This window comes from Plectropomus leopardus, chromosome 17 (genome assembly GCF_008729295.1).
Source record: "Plectropomus leopardus isolate mb chromosome 17, YSFRI_Pleo_2.0, whole genome shotgun sequence".
Lineage (NCBI taxonomy): Eukaryota > Metazoa > Chordata > Actinopteri > Perciformes > Serranidae > Plectropomus > Plectropomus leopardus.
This window is the reverse complement of record NC_056479.1, coordinates 8,335,076-8,352,136: the sequence shown is the minus strand read 5'-3', so window position 1 is coordinate 8,352,136 and position 17,061 is coordinate 8,335,076. Positions and strand designations below refer to the sequence as shown.

At 37.9% G+C, this 17,061-nt stretch overlaps 1 protein-coding gene across 2 annotated transcripts; it reads left to right on the top strand.

Moving 5' to 3' along the window:
• The first annotated feature begins 234 nt into the window (after positions 1-234).
• On the top strand, positions 235-5,943 carry emc10 (ER membrane protein complex subunit 10). 2 transcript variants are annotated; one of them, XM_042505036.1, is made up of 8 exons: positions 235-352; positions 491-557; positions 889-1,001; positions 1,344-1,457; positions 3,031-3,215; positions 3,553-3,646; positions 5,129-5,226; positions 5,720-5,804. In XM_042505036.1, exons 1-7 carry the CDS (start codon positions 260-262, stop codon positions 5,213-5,215), a joined length of 753 nt encoding a protein of 250 aa, XP_042360970.1. In that variant the 5' UTR covers positions 235-259; the 3' UTR covers positions 5,216-5,226; positions 5,720-5,804. The 2 variants fall into 2 exon arrangements, with proteins under 2 accessions (XP_042360970.1, XP_042360969.1); XM_042505035.1 differs by lacking the exon at positions 5,129-5,226 and having other exon boundaries at positions 5,720-5,943.
• The last annotated feature ends 11,118 nt before the right edge of the window (positions 5,944-17,061 follow it).

The following is a 17,061-nucleotide window of genomic DNA, read 5'->3' as shown; positions in this document are numbered from 1 at the left end:
ATGAAGATGTATAATTGCACAGCTTAAAATGTCAGGAAAAGTAAAAGCAATGAATTTAAGAAACTGTATGTTTAGCTGGATTGGGTTTACAGATTAGTTTTCTAAAATTGTACTAAAAGGAAAAGAAAAGAAAAGAAAAGAAGAAAAAGATCAGCATGCCAAGTATTTTAGAGACTTTTATTATGAAAGAAATACACCGGAAGTCCCAAAGTTGTTACGGTACACTTGGCACCGTCTTCCGGTCCATACCTCTGTCAAAATGGCTCGTCCCCTACCATTTAAAGTTGTAGTCGTCTCTTCTGTTTTATTTGTCGTATGCACAAATTTTGTATGTTGTAACAATGGCAGAAGGGTAAGTTTGATACCGTATTAATTTAGCCCTGGCATTTGACCACGGCTAAGCGGAAGCTGCATCTGTTAGCTATGCAATTAGCATTAGCTTTGACCCGGTGAATGCTAACGTAAGTCATATTTTCTATGTTTCTATCAGGTTGGAGATGTTATGGATACTGATTTCAGCGGTTTCTCGGTACCGCTTGAACACTCATTTGAAGTTGGTGAGAAAATGTTATTATTATTATTATTATTATATAGTGCAGTATTACTAATACTGTTAAGCTAACTAGGTAGCCTTGTGCTATCAGCTAAAATGCCAGGTCCGAGTAGAGAAACGCACACATCAAACCTAATTCAGAAATCTGTCAGTTAAATATGTTTATGTATCGATGGCTTAATTTACCTGGATAAGCATCTGTGGAGCTCTCTACAAAACCGCCAACTTGTTTTTCAAAACTTGGCATGTAAACTACAATGTTAAATATAGTTAATACTCAGTATTTCATTCATTGTCTCTGCTTTATTCTTACTGTGTTGTCCGTCGTGTTTCAGATGATGTAGCAAAGTTTCGCGTGCGAGGAGCATTGGGGTTGAAAGGTGGACGGGAGCCCTCTGTTTCACTAAGTCAGAACCAGCTATCAGAGGAAGACAGAACCAAACTGAAGGTGAGACATTATATGTTAAAAGGATGTGGTCTGACCTGTACTGCAGTTATGTCCAAAATAGAGATTACCAAAAAGACACGGCGATTGTGTGATTCCTTCTTTTTGAACAACAAATGTAAGTTGAGTTTTTTTCAGTTCTGTTCATGGACAACCACAGAGGAAAAGGCTGTGGCCCAAAGTATTGCCAATATGTAATGAGCACTGATAAGCAGATTTGAGTAACAGATGTAAAACCCTCAGCCAGAGAGTCAGAAATCTTACAAAAGGGTTTCAGTGATCAGTGATCAGCATGGTATGGTGTGAACCTGCATCTCTAATGTCTGTGTTTGTTTTGATCCTCAGGAAGTTGCTGCAGTGGACGGTCTATACAGAATCAGAGTGCCTCGTGTTTTCCTGCAGGCAGACAGACAGACAGAGCGGCAGATGGAAGGTTACCTCACAGCATTTGTCAGAGCTGTATGTATTTCACTTAACCTTCACCCTGAAACCATCTTCACAACAATACCTACTTAAAAGTGGTCAACAGGGGAACTGAGGAAGAAAAAGTTAACAAAGAGTGTAATTTGTGTTTGAGTTGTCTAGATTATGTGTCTAACATTCATCCCATTAATGGGAGTGATTCATCAGTTTAATTCAAAGTGACAGTGAAGGTCCCCAGGCCTTGGCCTGTTAAGTCAAGAAAGAAAAAGTTTGGTGAGTGCTTTTGTAATAAGAAGGGGGTGCTTGGTCTGTAACGGTGTTTGGGTGGGTGAAGTCAAGTGGCAGCCACATGAATGCCAGGACCAAAGTTTTGCCAGCAGAAGATAATTGCATTTTAACGACATGATCAGTTTTATTCACCTCACCTGTCAGCAGCTTTAATGTTGTGGTTGATCAGTGTAAACTGTTCATAGCGAGGACATGGTATTGCTGGTGTGATGGCCTTTGATTAATTTTTTTTTATTGAACCAGTGGCTTTTATGTTATGCTGAGATAATGCTCCTCTGTATTCTACAGCCGGACAATATTTTGTTGTTTGTATGTTTATTTTTGTTGCATTTTTTTCCCCCACTGTCTTAACATTTTATTGCAAAAAAATCTAATTAATATGGAAATATTCAATATTTCCCTTAGAATTCTATTTCAGGCACTGTGTTGCTAGATAACTGAAATGTCTCCACTTAAATTAAAGATATTTAAGAATAAAAATTAATTCAGACAGAAATCTGAAATATCTAAATAGTTAGTTCAGATTCATGGCTTTCTCAAATAAGAGTAAGATCTAATAGATTAAACAGAGTCAGATACATAATGTGATGAATATGGGTGATACTAACTTGTTATAGTGGTGTAACTCTAACGTGAACAAGCAAGGGAGGGGGCACGTACATCCAAAGGGCTTTTACAGGTGCTGGATCAAAAAATTAAACCAAGGCAAGAGTCAAGCAAGTGATTCGCAAACTGCATTAAAAGCTCCCAGTATATTTTAGCTGTGCAACATTTCAATCTGACAGAGATCTTTGTCAGGCATTTTTAAAATCATCACAGAGCAGAGCAAGCAATATAAAGACACAAGCACATTCATCTCTCAGGTGACTGTGATCTGCTTGACTGAGAGACAATTCACTCTCAGGTTGAGACAATTGGATTGGACCAATCAGAGCAAAGCTGACAGGCACTCAGTGACACACCCACATGGGGGACAGAACATGTCTCCATTAAAAGAAACCAATATTATACAAGAATATACTGAATGCAACACATCAAAAGTTACAAATATGTATCACAAATCATCAGAAAAAAAGGAGGACAACACAAACAAATAAATAAATAAAAAAAACAGTGAAAAGGAGGTTTGCATCAACAAAAACAAACCTTTAACCTTTTACAGATTTTGGTTTGATCTGATGATTTGAAAATGCCTGACGAAGATCTCCATTGGATCGAAACATTGCACAATTACTATTTCCTGGGAGCTTTCAGTACAGTGTGCGGGTCTTTTGCTTGACTGTAACTCTAAGAGGAACCTTTGTTCTTGTCTGATCCTCAGTGTGCCATGGTCGAGTCCCACCTGAGCGACGTCATCTCCCTCCACACTGACGTCTCTGGGTACCTCATCGGTGTCTCCATAGTGACGTTACCTGGAGCCTGCAGGGGCACTGAGGTTGAGGATGAAGTTGATCTTGAAGTTTTCAACACCACACTCAGCATCATGGCTCCTGTCAATGCCCCAGGGTCAGTCCTTAGCCATGTATTTGTTTGAAAAAAAAATATATCTCTCTCTGCAGTCTTTTTTTGTTTATTTTCATCTTTCCAATCTCAGTGGCTGATAAAGCTTGACTGCTTATGGTAGCACATTCACATATTCATATCTGTAGCTGTCTGTGCATTATTGAAATCCTCTTGGGTAGCTTTCTCAGATGTCTTTGATTCAGTTCTATTTGCCTTAGCGTAGCAGCTTTACAACATTTCCCCATAGGTAGAACAAGTCTCTCTGCACAGTTCTGCCTTTCAGATACACTTTTTGTTTTGGGGTTTGTTTGAATACTAATTGCCAACTTTTTTTTTCCAGCCCTGAGACGGCTCTGTTCCTCGAACGAATGGAACAGGAATCTGAGAAGAAAGGGAAGAATCCACAAGAGCAGAAATCTTTCTTTGCTAAATATGTAAGTAGTCAAACTGAAAACTGCTGATAAGGCCGGCAGGCTGTGCCTAAAGATATATTCTCTGCCTTCAGTAATTAGGCTCTGATGATTGTTACGGCCCATATAGTTAATGGACACATGAAAATGCTGATTAAGCTCATCATTTATTTTGCTTCATCAGAACCACCTCAAATATTTCTATGCATGCAACATGTGCTAAAATCATTGACTGTATAAAAAGATGGACGATGCTCCTCCACTTCCTCCCACTGTACAAAAATGAAGCCAAAATATCCTGGATACGACCACTGCCATTTTGGAGCCACAGTGTGCGCAGTAACGATCTCCGCGGTATCGTGTTCCTGCCGTCTGATCACTCATGAGCAGCGCCATTGATCATGAGCACACTAATTGGCAGGCGTAGCTCTCAATCATGACATCACAACCCGGTTTTATAGCCGCAAATAAGTAATTAAAGCCAAACTAATTAAGAAAAGCAAGCACTTGAACATACATCAGCATGATAAGAACAACCTAAAATGACAGAAACTATCTTTTGGAAAAATGTATTTTACGTGTAATTGATTTTTCAGCTTGGCACATCTGCTGATATGGAAGGGGCGGGGTTTATGACATATGCCACCAGATTGAGATGTTTTAACTTCATTTTTGGGTAGCTGTCATCTTCATTATACAGTCTGTGTTTAAAAAATAGTTTACTAGGCACATCAGTTCTGTTGTGCAAGATATTTTTTCTTCTTTTTCATTTGTTTCAGTAAAGTGAAAATATCTCTTAAAGAGTTAAAATAGCTTCAAGTTTTTTGTTTGTTCTTCCCCTTTTCACTTTCTGCTTTATCAAATCCCTGCACTGGTGTATATGCCTTACCATAGTAATCAAATGATTTTGAAGAAATACAGGCCATGCGTTGCTCATTCAGATGGGGAAATCATTTTCAATGTATGTCAAAATCATACATCTGTTCTCACACAGTCCTGTGATTGGTCTGCTTTGCTTTCACGCACCAATGTATTTCCCCAAAGTCCTTGTGAAACCGGCCCCCCATTTTAGGTGGTCTTGGGCCTAAAAAAGGGGGGTTTACTCTGCACTTGAGTTTGCTTGACAGTTTTCACAGCAGCCCGAGCCCAGAGTTTGTTTTAACTGAACCAGACAGATTATGTGAAAGCACCAAAAGTCTCAGCCCTGGGCTGCCATGCTGCCATAGTCATCCAACATGAATCTGCACACAGATTTCAACTTTAAATGTCAGTTACATGAAAATCAGTAGTGAGACTTTGTTTGTTTTCTGACATTTTGATCTGTCAGTCGGAGTAAGCTCCGTGTTTTGAACATCCCCACAGACAGCCTGGGCTTGTTGTGCTATCGCTTGGCTCTTTTTATGATCTCTGCGCTGTGTGTTTCTTGCTGTGTTCAGTGACCTGTGTTGACTCTGTGCTGCATCCAGTGACAGTAGTGTGTTGACTTGGTGCTGTGCTGTGTTGCAGTGGTATTTGATTCTGGGAGGTGCAATCTTCCTCATGGTCACCAATTCAGCACAGCCCCCAGCAGGGGGAGGCAGAGAGCAGAGCTGACTCCCACAGAAGTACTGTTTTCTTACTTGTGGCTTGTTCTGTCCTCCTTCCTCCTCTGACAACTTGTCCATTTAACTTCTAAGCAACATGAATACCTGAAACCCACCTCTTTGTTTCCTACTTATTCCCCCTTTGCCACTCTTTGATGTTATTTCCAGGTTTAATGCCAAATAAATTTTAAACTAATAAATGCAAAGCTCAGATTTTTTTTATTTAAAGTACTTAGTAAGAGGATGCCTCCATGCTAAATCATCAGCAAATCCTAAATTTTAATTGACGGTTTAAATATGTTGAGGATGTGTTTGGCGTTGAACCTGAGATTTCTTCTTTATCCTTCACTTTGATACCCACTTTTTTAACTTTTCTTCTCTTCTGTTCAGACATTAAATAGAAGCTAATCTGGGATGACCAATCTGGGACTGTTGAAAACATCTATGATCAGTTTAAATTTGCTGTCTTTAAAACAAATATTGTCTTATTCACTTTTTTCCTGTTTTGCTCCAGTGGATGTACATTGTGCCGCTCGTTCTCTTCCTGATGATGTCTGGTGCTCAGGACCAATCAGGTGGAGGAGCCGGGGGTGGAGCAGCCAATGGAGGTGGCCGATGATCAACACATTACAGCCTCTTCTTTTTTTTCTTTTTTTGGTGAACATTTCCTGAACAACAATTCTCTTGAACAGTTTTTAATTGCTGTACATAATGCTATTTAAGTAGGATGAATGTTCGTCTCTCTCACACACACTCACGCACACAACTTTAACTTGTACAGCATAAAGGAGATATTGTGCCCTGCAGATGACTGACTGCATTTTTATTACTAATGTGAAAATAAAGTATTTATTACTTGACCTGCCCTTTGTCACTCAGACTAAAGAGTTCAGACTCTTAGTTCTTAGACACAGGCCTTGTTTTACTGAAGTGCAGATTTAATTGTAACACCAGTACAGTAAATATAAATTTTAATAAAATTTACATACAGTAGGCAATAAATTTGTCTGTGGTATAACATGTCAAAAAGCAATAATTGTGAGATACCTTCATAATGTAAAATAGTGATTTATCATGGTTTCAGATGAAAATACTCTCAAGAACAAAATAAAATACAGTTATGTGAAATCATAGTCAGTTTTGTGAAGTTTTCTATGTTTAGGAATTTATGTTATGTTCAAAACATATTTTCCTGGAAAAAAATAAACTAATAAATTATATAAAAAATATAATAATAATAAAATTTTAAATTTTAAAAATAAATAAAAATAATTTAAAAAAAAAAATATATATTATATATATATATATATATATATATTGCAAAATTTTGAATATGAACACAAAATTTAAAAACTCAGCAATCACTTTAAAATCTATTGCTGATAACAGGTGAATAATTAAGAAAACAAACAAGATAAAAGCTTATTTTTAAGATGGTATAGACTAATTCCATTTAAAAATTGGCTTCCTGACTGGCTTCCCTCAGTGATGGGGAGAAACTAGAACCACTTCTTTGTCAGTTCACTACATTTGACCTGGAAAGCCTCCACTCGGCTGTTTAATCCTTTTTAATACAGGCGGGGATTTACCCCGTTGGGATAAGAGCAGCTGCTGCTGTCCCCCAACAAGTGTCAACTGTTGTGTCAGTTGGTATTCAGTAAATACTGTTTGTATAAACAGAAAATAAGGTACAGAAACATTTTCCTAATACTCCTCCAAATGCGTATCCAAATCGTATCATCATTTATATAGACTGTTTGCAGTTTCCTGTCCTAAAGTGTTGCTGTCATTCCAATCCTTCCTTTACTCTGTATCCTCTGAGGGTTTTGGAATTCCTTGAATGCAATAACGAGAGACAGGGTTGTATTTCAGACCTTGAAAGGAGTTTAACAAATCTCTCAGCGAGTCAAGGAATTTTTCAAACAGGTTCGCTCACAGAATCAGACCAGAATATTTACTTGCTTTGTACATCAGTTATTGAAATATGTGAATTTGATTTTGTATTCTAAAATGACTAATCTAAACTAAGAAAATTAAAAAACTTAACTAGATCTCAGTGGAAAATCTGTATTAGTGTTACTTTGTTGTTGCATGTTATTTTGTTTCTTTTTCAAGTCATAAGCCAGTCAGGACGACAGCAGCACACATTTCCTCTCTTTTAGTTTTCTGCACAGAGAAAAAGTACTATTTTTAACACATGAATATAGGCTACACAACTGTTCGCATGTTTGGAATCGCCTGTATTGATGTTTGTCTTCTTTCCTCAAATAATCTATGTTATAAAAGATAAAAAATGTCATTCAGACAATATTCAGACATCATATTTATAACATTACATTACATTTGTAATAGTTTTGGCTTCAAAAGTCAAAAGTCCAGAAAACGATCAATATTGCCCCAAAACGGTTAAGGCTCTAAATATTTAGGAAGCTATATTTCTTGCCCCCCTTTTCAGTCAACTCAGGGTTTAGATCAGGGATTGACAACCTTTATGGGTAAAAGGGCCATTTTTTTATTAGAAATAGGAGAAAAAAAATCTGTCATACATACAACATATTTCAGCCTTATACAGTAATGGAGGTAACACAGGCTATTTAGTCTATATTAACTGAATATTACTAGTAGGTCTTTTACCAAAAAGGGGCTATTTATGATTATTTGGTACTTTACCTTTGCAGAGTTGCAGGTGGTGAAAGCAATAAATTCATTTTAAATGCGAGCTGAAATTGGGATTTGTTAATCCATAGTATGTTTGACAGCTATTCTAACAGTGTTATATATTGACTAACTCTGTTTCTACTGTAAAGTGTGAAGAAGAGCATTTCCAAAGCATCGTTGTGCGTGTTGTTTCCAGCTTGTTTAGGTATTATTGTGCATTTGACACTTAAATAGGAATCTAATCCTTTTTAAATCTGCACACATTTTGGTGTAAAGCTTCCAGTTTCCTTCCACAGTCAATGTAAAAAAAGATATCTAAATAAATTGATACAGTATGTACCTTAACCAAAATAAATGAAAAAGTGTTGAGGTTCATACCTTTAAGATGGGAGCTGCTTAGGTCAAAGGTCAAACACTTAATACTGAAATCCTGCTAAAGTTAGCTACCTGGAAACTTGGAGAGCAGAATGCAGCTCAACATCTAACAGACAGTCCGATCCAAACTAAAGGGCGACCACCGGTCTGCCTTGGATCCTGACCACAACCATTTTTGGGGATCCGATGTGACCATGTCTTCGCTCCATCCTGCTGCCACCTATCTGTGTATTTATAATCATGAGTCAGGATGAGAGATCACAGATTCAAAACAGCACGGCTTTAGAAACAGAATGTCCCAAAATCCCTGTGTCAACATCGCCTATCCTCTTCCTTATGTGAGTCTGTCTGGCTGTTTTTAGTTCCCCTGTCAAACTGTGAGGAATATCCTCTTATTTTAGGAGGCTCAGCATTGAGCTTCAACACTTCAGTGCCCTCTGGCCTCGTCCAATCGCCAGCCAGGCCTTTCTCAGAATGACCCACCCAAGTCACACGAGCGCACCGCCCTGCTCTGTGACTGCTTTTCAGTCGCCTCCTCTTGCTGTCTCGCCGCACAGCACGAGAAATAAGGTGATAACAACAGCTGTGGGAAACAGGAGAGTTCCAATGAAGCAAGGCGGTCGGCAAAACTCATCAGTTTGTAAAGAGATCTGCCTCTGTCAGTGTAGGGCAGAGGTTAGACCGAGAGAGAAGATGCTGATTGGTCCACGTGTTTACATGTGATATCATGAGAGTAACACTATGTTACGAAAGGTTTCCTACCAAACAAACCGGCTCCATTTTCCATTTTTAAAGAACAATCTCAACTATTTTACTATCAGCAGAAACCCTGATGAATTATGGGAGGCCTATCAGCATGGGCTGTGATGTATGTTCATGTACTGGGAAGCTTGGAGACACATGATTGTGAGGGCTGTTTAGGATCGGAATCATGTGTGTTTGCAGATGCACTGCTGCCACACATGCAGAAAACACATGTTGCTTTCAACAAGTGTATAACAGACTACAGGCAAAAATGATCATACGCCTGTTATATCCAAATAAAATGGACCTAATAACAAATTGTAGTAGCCTATTAGAAAAGACAAACCTGTGCAGGTATAAGGTGTTGGACTCAGTTAGGTTTTTGCATTACGCTCTAATGCAGTTATTCCCAACTGGTTCTGTCATGGGCGTCACAAAAAGTACACAACAAGTTGACTCAGAACACAAACAAATAAAACATATTGCAAGAATAATCAGAAACTGAGCTTTAAAACAAAAGTTCTGTGCCAGAAAATCACTGTATTTCAAAATAAAGCGTCTTGGGGTTTTTTTAATAAACTTTTTACAAACAAGTGACTTGCAGTCCATTCAGAGTGGACACGCAACCCATGTTTGAACTGTGACCCCGCAGTCGGGAGCCACTGCTCTAATGGATAAGATTGCTTTTTTTAGGGAAAAAAAACAAAACATGTAGGAAGTAGTGCTTCCTGGACTTAAATTGAGTTTGTTGAAATTGCTCTGTGAATAAGGATACACATTTGCGCAAAAATCACAAGAAAACCTAAATTTTAAACTAAATTAAATCAAAATGCCTTTCATGTTATGCCGTGGTTATGTTAGCGTTATTGGACCATGTGTGGGATTTACGGGAACATACTAAAATAAATGGAATAAGATTTAGTAAGTATGTTTTCTATAGTGTAGAATGACTTAAAAAAAATAAAAATAGAAATTGTTGCATAACGGTTACCTTAGAAAGAGCCGTTTATATCTTCAAACGCAGCAGGTGCTCATTTTTGGAGAGCGCCATGTTGCACTGCCTGTTTCTACAGTTGCCTAGAACAGGCAAAGCCTGATTTGTTACATTAACTTATATCTTATGTGTTGTTACCAGTTTTATTCAGGTGGTTTCTTTGTTTTGGAGAGAAAGAAACTCTAACCGGGAGAATTTTTCAGCTGGTTGCAATCTGCAGCTTTCACCACTAGATGCTACCAAATCCCCCTTTAACGTTACACAGTGGACCTTTAAAAACAAACTCTGACATGTTTTTTTAGCATCAAGCATTCCTCAGGGAGTCTAGCAGATCTCATGAGTGTTTATTGTAACAGTTTTTTTTTTTGTTTTGTTTTGTTTTTTAAAGTTTTTATTTTTCTTCTCAAAGTTACATAGCAAAAACTCTCCATTATCAAGAAACCTACCACCCCAGCACAGCTCCCTTTCTTGTGCTTCAACACTTGGGCTTTCCAAAACCATGACAAATGTTTTTTTTAAAGGTTTTTACTGAAAGTATTGGGTCTATCCAGGATCAATAACTTTATTATACATCTTTGCATCAAGATAGCTTGAATCATTTATACATCAATATGTATTTTTTATTTGGGTATGAAATGTCCCTTGAATTCCAACATTCAGTCTCCTTTGAGCTTGGTTTCAAAACCTACTAATTCCTGAGAGATGCTACGTGCCTTTTTAGCTGCTGAATGTTTCTTTCTCATCATCAGGCTGCAGAGATAAGTGTTGGGTCTCTGTAAATTCAGTACTACTGAACTAACTGCAACCAGCTCAAAAAATACTATTTAATGAAGCTTTTATTTCCCTTCGCCCCTCACATAGTGAGCCCAGTCACATACCCTTTGTAGATGCACCAATGTCTTAGAGCTCACTTCCTTTTGTGTCATAAGGAAGGCAGAAAATGTGATACACTAACTAAAATGCAGAAGAGATAAGTGGTGGAGGCTGTAAATTATTCCAGGTGTTATGTGAATCATTTAAGTGATTTATTGATCGTGTATAAATTGTCAAATCTGTTAACAGTTAATTGACAAGATATCCAAAAGGTTTTAATAACACAGAGAGAGAATAATGGTAGGGTAAAATGGTAAAGGTAAATGATGTAATACAGAGAAATATTGCAAAAAAAAAAAAACATAATAGCAGAGAGACAGAGAGTGGAGAAGTCTGAGGGCGAGGAGCAGAGCGGACATTACACACATGAAAGTGGCAGCCTCTTGCATAGCAGCAGTTAGACTATACTCATAAATCTCATGGCTCTCTGTCGCCAGGAGACCACCAATGTCAGCATGACACCATGTGATGGGCAGAACATCCCCCCTCTCATGACATGTTGTGATTTAGGAGCAGTTACAAGGTTTATGTTGCACTAAAGCTGTAGGGGCCCAGTTGATGTTGGCCTGTCGTTATCACACTGTAAATCTAGACACTTTAACTATGCATGCTTTACTAAAGATGATCTGTAACTAAAGATCTGCATTTATGCTTTATCAAAGTGTCCAAAGTGGCCACTCAGAGCTGCTGTGGTTTCATTTGGAAAAAAATTAAGGTAGCACTAAAAATATAGTACGGAAGCCCTAAGCGGACGTGTTTTTTTTTTTTTTTTTACAAGCCGTTTTCTCGATATAACGAGATATTATCTCGTTATAACAAGATATTATCTCGTTATCTCGAGAAAACGGAGTTTGTTTTCCTGAGATATTATCTCGTTATCTCGAGAAAACGAACTTTGTTTTCCCAAGATATTAAGTCGTTATCTCGAGAAAACGAACTTTGTTTTTTGGTTTGTTTTTTTAAACTTTATTGACTGAACATCAGAAGAAGAAGTGGCGGGTGGATGATGTGACAGCAGGTGCCGTGCGGTGTTCAGCGCGGACAAATGCGTGCAGGTTCTCGCCCCTGCACGGAACAAAAAAGCACCGGAGCAACAGTATAATAATCTAGTTATGATTACTAATGAATTTGGGTGATGTGTTCCTGTAATAATCATCTTACCTTGCGCATTTGTCCGCGCTGAACACCGCACGGCACCTGCTGTCACATCATCCACCCGCCACTTCTTCTGACGTTCATTCAATTAAGTTAAAAAAAAAAAACAAAGTTCGTTTTCTCGAGATAACGACTTAATATCTCAGGAAAACAAACTCCGTTTTCTCGAGATAACGAGATAATATCTTGTTATAACGAGATAATATCACGCTAAGTATACTTTAAGTACTGGCTACCTACAGGGTAATTTAGATGAAAGATGTCTGAAGTTATCTCATAAGTTTTTTGTAAGTACGGGGTACTTTAGGGGAAAGATGTTTGAAGTTATCCTCTAAGTATTTTGTAAAGTACTTACGGGGTACTTTAGAGGGAAATAAATTAACTTATCCTTTAAATATTTTCTTAGTACTGGGTACCTACGGGGTATGGTACAGGTTTATAGATCCAAATGATTTACAAAAATGGGATCCTGCTAATAATGCAATTCTCTGTCGTATTGATAGTTATTAGGACTTATTATACTTTTTAGTTTTATTCTCTAGTTATCTTACTTGTCTTTGGCATCATCAGGTATATTGTTTGAACAAACAACACACCAAGGTTTTTTTTTTCCCTCTTTATTGAACATACAAATCATACAGGCATTCAGCTGGCGAACATGAAATGGACCCCTCATTCATCCAACACTGCAGCAATGCACATGGAGCAGGCTTGAGTGAAAACAAACCTACCTTTTCTTAGCTCCATAGAAGGCTTGTGTCATCATCCACGGAAGAAAAAGTGACACTATTCAGTAATCTAATCAGAATAAATAACAATGCAAGTCTCCACTGTTCCCTTTTATTGCCCTGTACCTACAGAGTACTTACGTTGTACTTGCAAAGTACTACCATGTACTTACACAGTATTTACAGGGGTGTGGGCTGGATTATGGAGTGTCCACTGTGCCCCCTTGTTACCCTTTAATTACATAGTAACTACTCTTTACTTACAAAGTACCTACAGGGGTGCAGGGTGGATTATATAGTATCCACTGTTCCCCTTTCTTACCATGTAGCCACACAATACTTATCCAGTACTTCCAGATCATTGCAGGGGTTGCAGGCTGGATAGATTATCCACAGTTACCTGTTCTTTCCCTGTACTTACATAGTAATAAAAAGGGTGCAGACTGAATTATGGAGTATCCACTGTACCCTTTTTGTTACCCTGTTATTACACAATATTTACTTTGCACTTACAAAGTACTTTTCCTTCTTGAATCTCAAGAATCTTTGTGTGTTTTGTAACCTGCCTAGAGGTCACCTCAGTACTTAAATATATTAGGACATCTTTCCTCTAAATTACCCTGTAAGAAGCCAGTACTTACAAAATACTTAGCAGGTAACTTCCTACATCTTTCCTATAAAGTACCCTTCTATAGTACCCTGTAGGTACCAGGTACTTATAAAACACTTAAGCGATAACTTTTAACACCTTTCCTCAAAAGAACCTTGTAAGGGTCACATTAGTGTCATGTAATTACATCGTAAGTGCCACATAATTACATGGTAAGTCACGGGCTGTATTATAAAGTTCTGCCAAAATTAAGTACTGTACTCAAATCCAATTTTAATGTGCTACAGTTCAGATTGAAATATATATATATTTCAATCTGAACTGTAGCACATTAAAATTGGATATATATATATATATATATATAACTTTTTAAACAATATTTAGTAGTTACCTTTCAGATGAATATTTCATGTAAAAACAGATATGATATGCTTATAGAATATAACATCATTTAAGCTTAAACCAGTGGAAAGATACATTTACCTTCTAAACTTCTCACATGGTTTCCTTTCAACAGTGTTTGGTGGTAATGCATTACATTTACTCATTTACATGTACTTGAGCCACCACACATCATATTAAGCGTGTTGGGTGCAACCCCTAGACAATAGAAAGCAACACTCTGCAATGCATCTACAGAAGACTACAAAGTTATTGCAGTAACACATTCTCTTCCTAAGTCGTCATATGTTGTCGCTTTGCAGTGGACTTTCACGTCTGAATATTACACTCTAGCTATCCTTCTGCATTTGCTGTTTATGTTGCGGGATTAACATTATGTCAACTTAAGCACTAACGTTTAGGCAACAAAAGCACATGGCAACTAACGCCAGGACATCAACAAATGCACATGCTGGCACAGGTGGTTAGGATTAGGAGGAGACAGGGAAAAAAACATCACATTCAAAACAGGAAGCAAACACCAGACTCCCACATTAAAGTCCAGTTGTACGTTTAAGCTAAAGGCTCAAAAGTTTAAATGATATGTCACAAAAACAGCAAAGAGAGTAACAGCTAAGGACTAAGAAAGTCCTTCAAACTTTTTTCTCTTTTCTTTAGCAGCAGAACCTTTTTTTTCTTCTTTTCTCTCCGGATGATCATCCCAGGACGCCTGAAACTTATCTGGTGAACTTTTCCGATGGGCCAATAAGTCGGGAACCAGACTGAACTAACTGTATAGAAAGTACTTAAAACTAGTTCCACTTGAAGAAGCAACCAAGGTAAAAATGCTGCTGATGTATCAGTATTAACAATATATAATAATATTTCAGTTTGTGGATACTTTTAATACCTTTATGATTTTATTTGATTTTAAATGCAGGAATGTTTGCATTGTTGTATTGGTACTTGTACTGAAGTAAAGGATGTGAATTCTTCCACCACTGGGATTTAATCACAACAAGTAATAAACAACAATATTTTTTCAGATTCTTGAGTCACTCTGGAATTAACACACTCGACATGGAGAGCCAAAAACATGAGGACAAAAACAGTGAGAGGAGCGTGAGAAGGAGGAAGCACCTGCCTTGTCAATCATTGCAGAGCCAAGAAAAGGAGAAGTCCCTGAAAACCGTCCCAGCGGGCCTTCGCAGATTACTGCCTCACACTTATCGTATCCCCCTGCGCCCAATCCTGCCCTACATGTCACCATAGCGCCACCATGTTAACATGTAATGAAGCAACATGATAGGACATTTAAGGGCCGAGCTGGGAGGTAATGTACACTGGAATATTACATAGTGATGGTGGACTGTATAATGTTATGCACAGCGGCCTTAAACACACCCAAAGGTCAGGGTACAATACTATTTAAGCCGTCTCACTGACAGCAGTAAGCAGCAGGTGTTGAAATTTGTTTTCGTGCCTCACACAGAGCATATCTGGTATTATAGGAGCCGGCGCTAAGCAGATAGTTACACTACATTAAAATTCTTCTTCTAATAGCAGTGAGACACTGTCTCGTGACAGGCAGTTATTTCCTATTAACTTGTATCAATTAAGGCGTGCCAGTAAAGGAAAGATTCACTGCCATGGCATACCATACCATACTATACTATACTGTACTGTACTGTACTGTACTGCACTATACCATACTGTACTATACTATACTATACTATACTGTACTGTACTGTACTATACAATACTATACAATACTATACTATACTATGCTATACTATACTATACTATACTACACTGAACTGTACTGTACTGTAATATACTATTGCTTTTCGTCTGGTGAACATGTATTATGTATTGTATGAAGTACAGCGCTAAGCAAAATGTTGATGTATGTGTATTATACCTGAAATTTCCACAAAATGCTGTTTTATATTTCTGCACTGCACTTTTTATTCCTCTATACTTATCTGACAGTTCTAAATTGCTTTACATTTTGGGGTTTTACAAAATATAATTAGTGATAAATGATAGAATTGAACACAATACAATACAGTATATTTTCTTGTCATTGTACAGATAACAGAATTCAGTTGCACTGACTGAGTGTGGCTCAAATAGGATAAAAGGCCATAAGATAAAATGAAATAAATACACACACAGCAGTTCAAACATACAAACACAGTACCTATGTATACATTATGTTGCACAGAGAGTATTGCACAAGAATTCAAGTGCTTCTCAGTGAAGTACTGTGTGTTTTAGTGCAGTGTTCAGTGATGAATGATGATGCTGTATTACTGATTTACCTACTAAAAAACATAGAAAGTAGTAGTAGTTACAACTGAATAACTATCTGTGTGAGAAATGTCCCATCAGGTTTAAATATTAATATTAATGTCACAAAGTCCAGCTCAGCTGTGTGTCACCTCCAGCCACATTTCCACTTTGGTCCCTGATCCTGAACCTCTCATCTGCCTGCAATCACCTCATTCTCTTCACCTGAGCTTTCCCACACATTTCCCCACCTGCACTTCATTCCCTCATCAGTCCTCCACTTTAAAAGGGCCAGTCTCAAACACTCTTTTCCTAGTTTGCCTTTCTTGGTTTGACAAAGTGCATACTCTTGTTCATTCTCCCTCTCAGTGCAATCCTGATTCACATTTGGTGTTACCCACATTCAGTGGGCGCTCCCTGAGCCAAAGAAGGAGACGCTTATGAGAACAAATCCACTGAGCTGAGGAACATGTGAGAGCCGCTACTCAGCGACACTATCATTACGCAGTAGCAAAAAATACACCTGCTGAGCTGAAGAGGAATAAGTGAGCCACAGTTGCATGCTCAGTGTCACAATGCACACACACCCTGAGCCAAAGACAATAGCCGATCAGGAGATTTTTATTTATCAGACTGAAAAAGCTAAGAATGAATGTAGAATTTAGCAAACTTGCTGTTCCTACAGATCTTGTTGCTGGAGCTGAGGGGGGGGTAAATGAACCAGAAAAATCATGTGTCAAAAAACAGGGTTACATAACAGGAAAGGTCACCCATGAGGAGCCACTGAGTTGTGGATTAGGGGCCAACAACAAATTCTGACTCATTTTTGTTAATCTTACAGTTTAAGTTTAGTGTAAATTCCTACATTTGTAGGATGGTTAATCCTCATATTCAATTATAAAATTGCAAAAAAATCAACAAAAACAACAACAACAACAAAAAAAAAGAAACGCACACACATGCATGAGAGGGAGCAACCAAAAGTGGAAACAAACACCAAATTGTTTGACTTAAGTTATAAAGCCCCCAAATTCCTTAGTGCGTTT

Coding starts and splice junctions, on each gene's coding strand:
- emc10 (XM_042505035.1), top strand. CDS start 260: ATGGCTCGTCCCCTACCATTTAAAGTTGTAGTCGTCTCTTCTGTTTTA. Junction 353..490: donor GTTGTAACAATGGCAGAAGG/GTAAGTTTGATA, acceptor TGTTTCTATCAG/GTTGGAGATGTTATGGATAC. Junction 558..888: donor TGAACACTCATTTGAAGTTG/GTGAGAAAATGT, acceptor GTCGTGTTTCAG/ATGATGTAGCAAAGTTTCGC.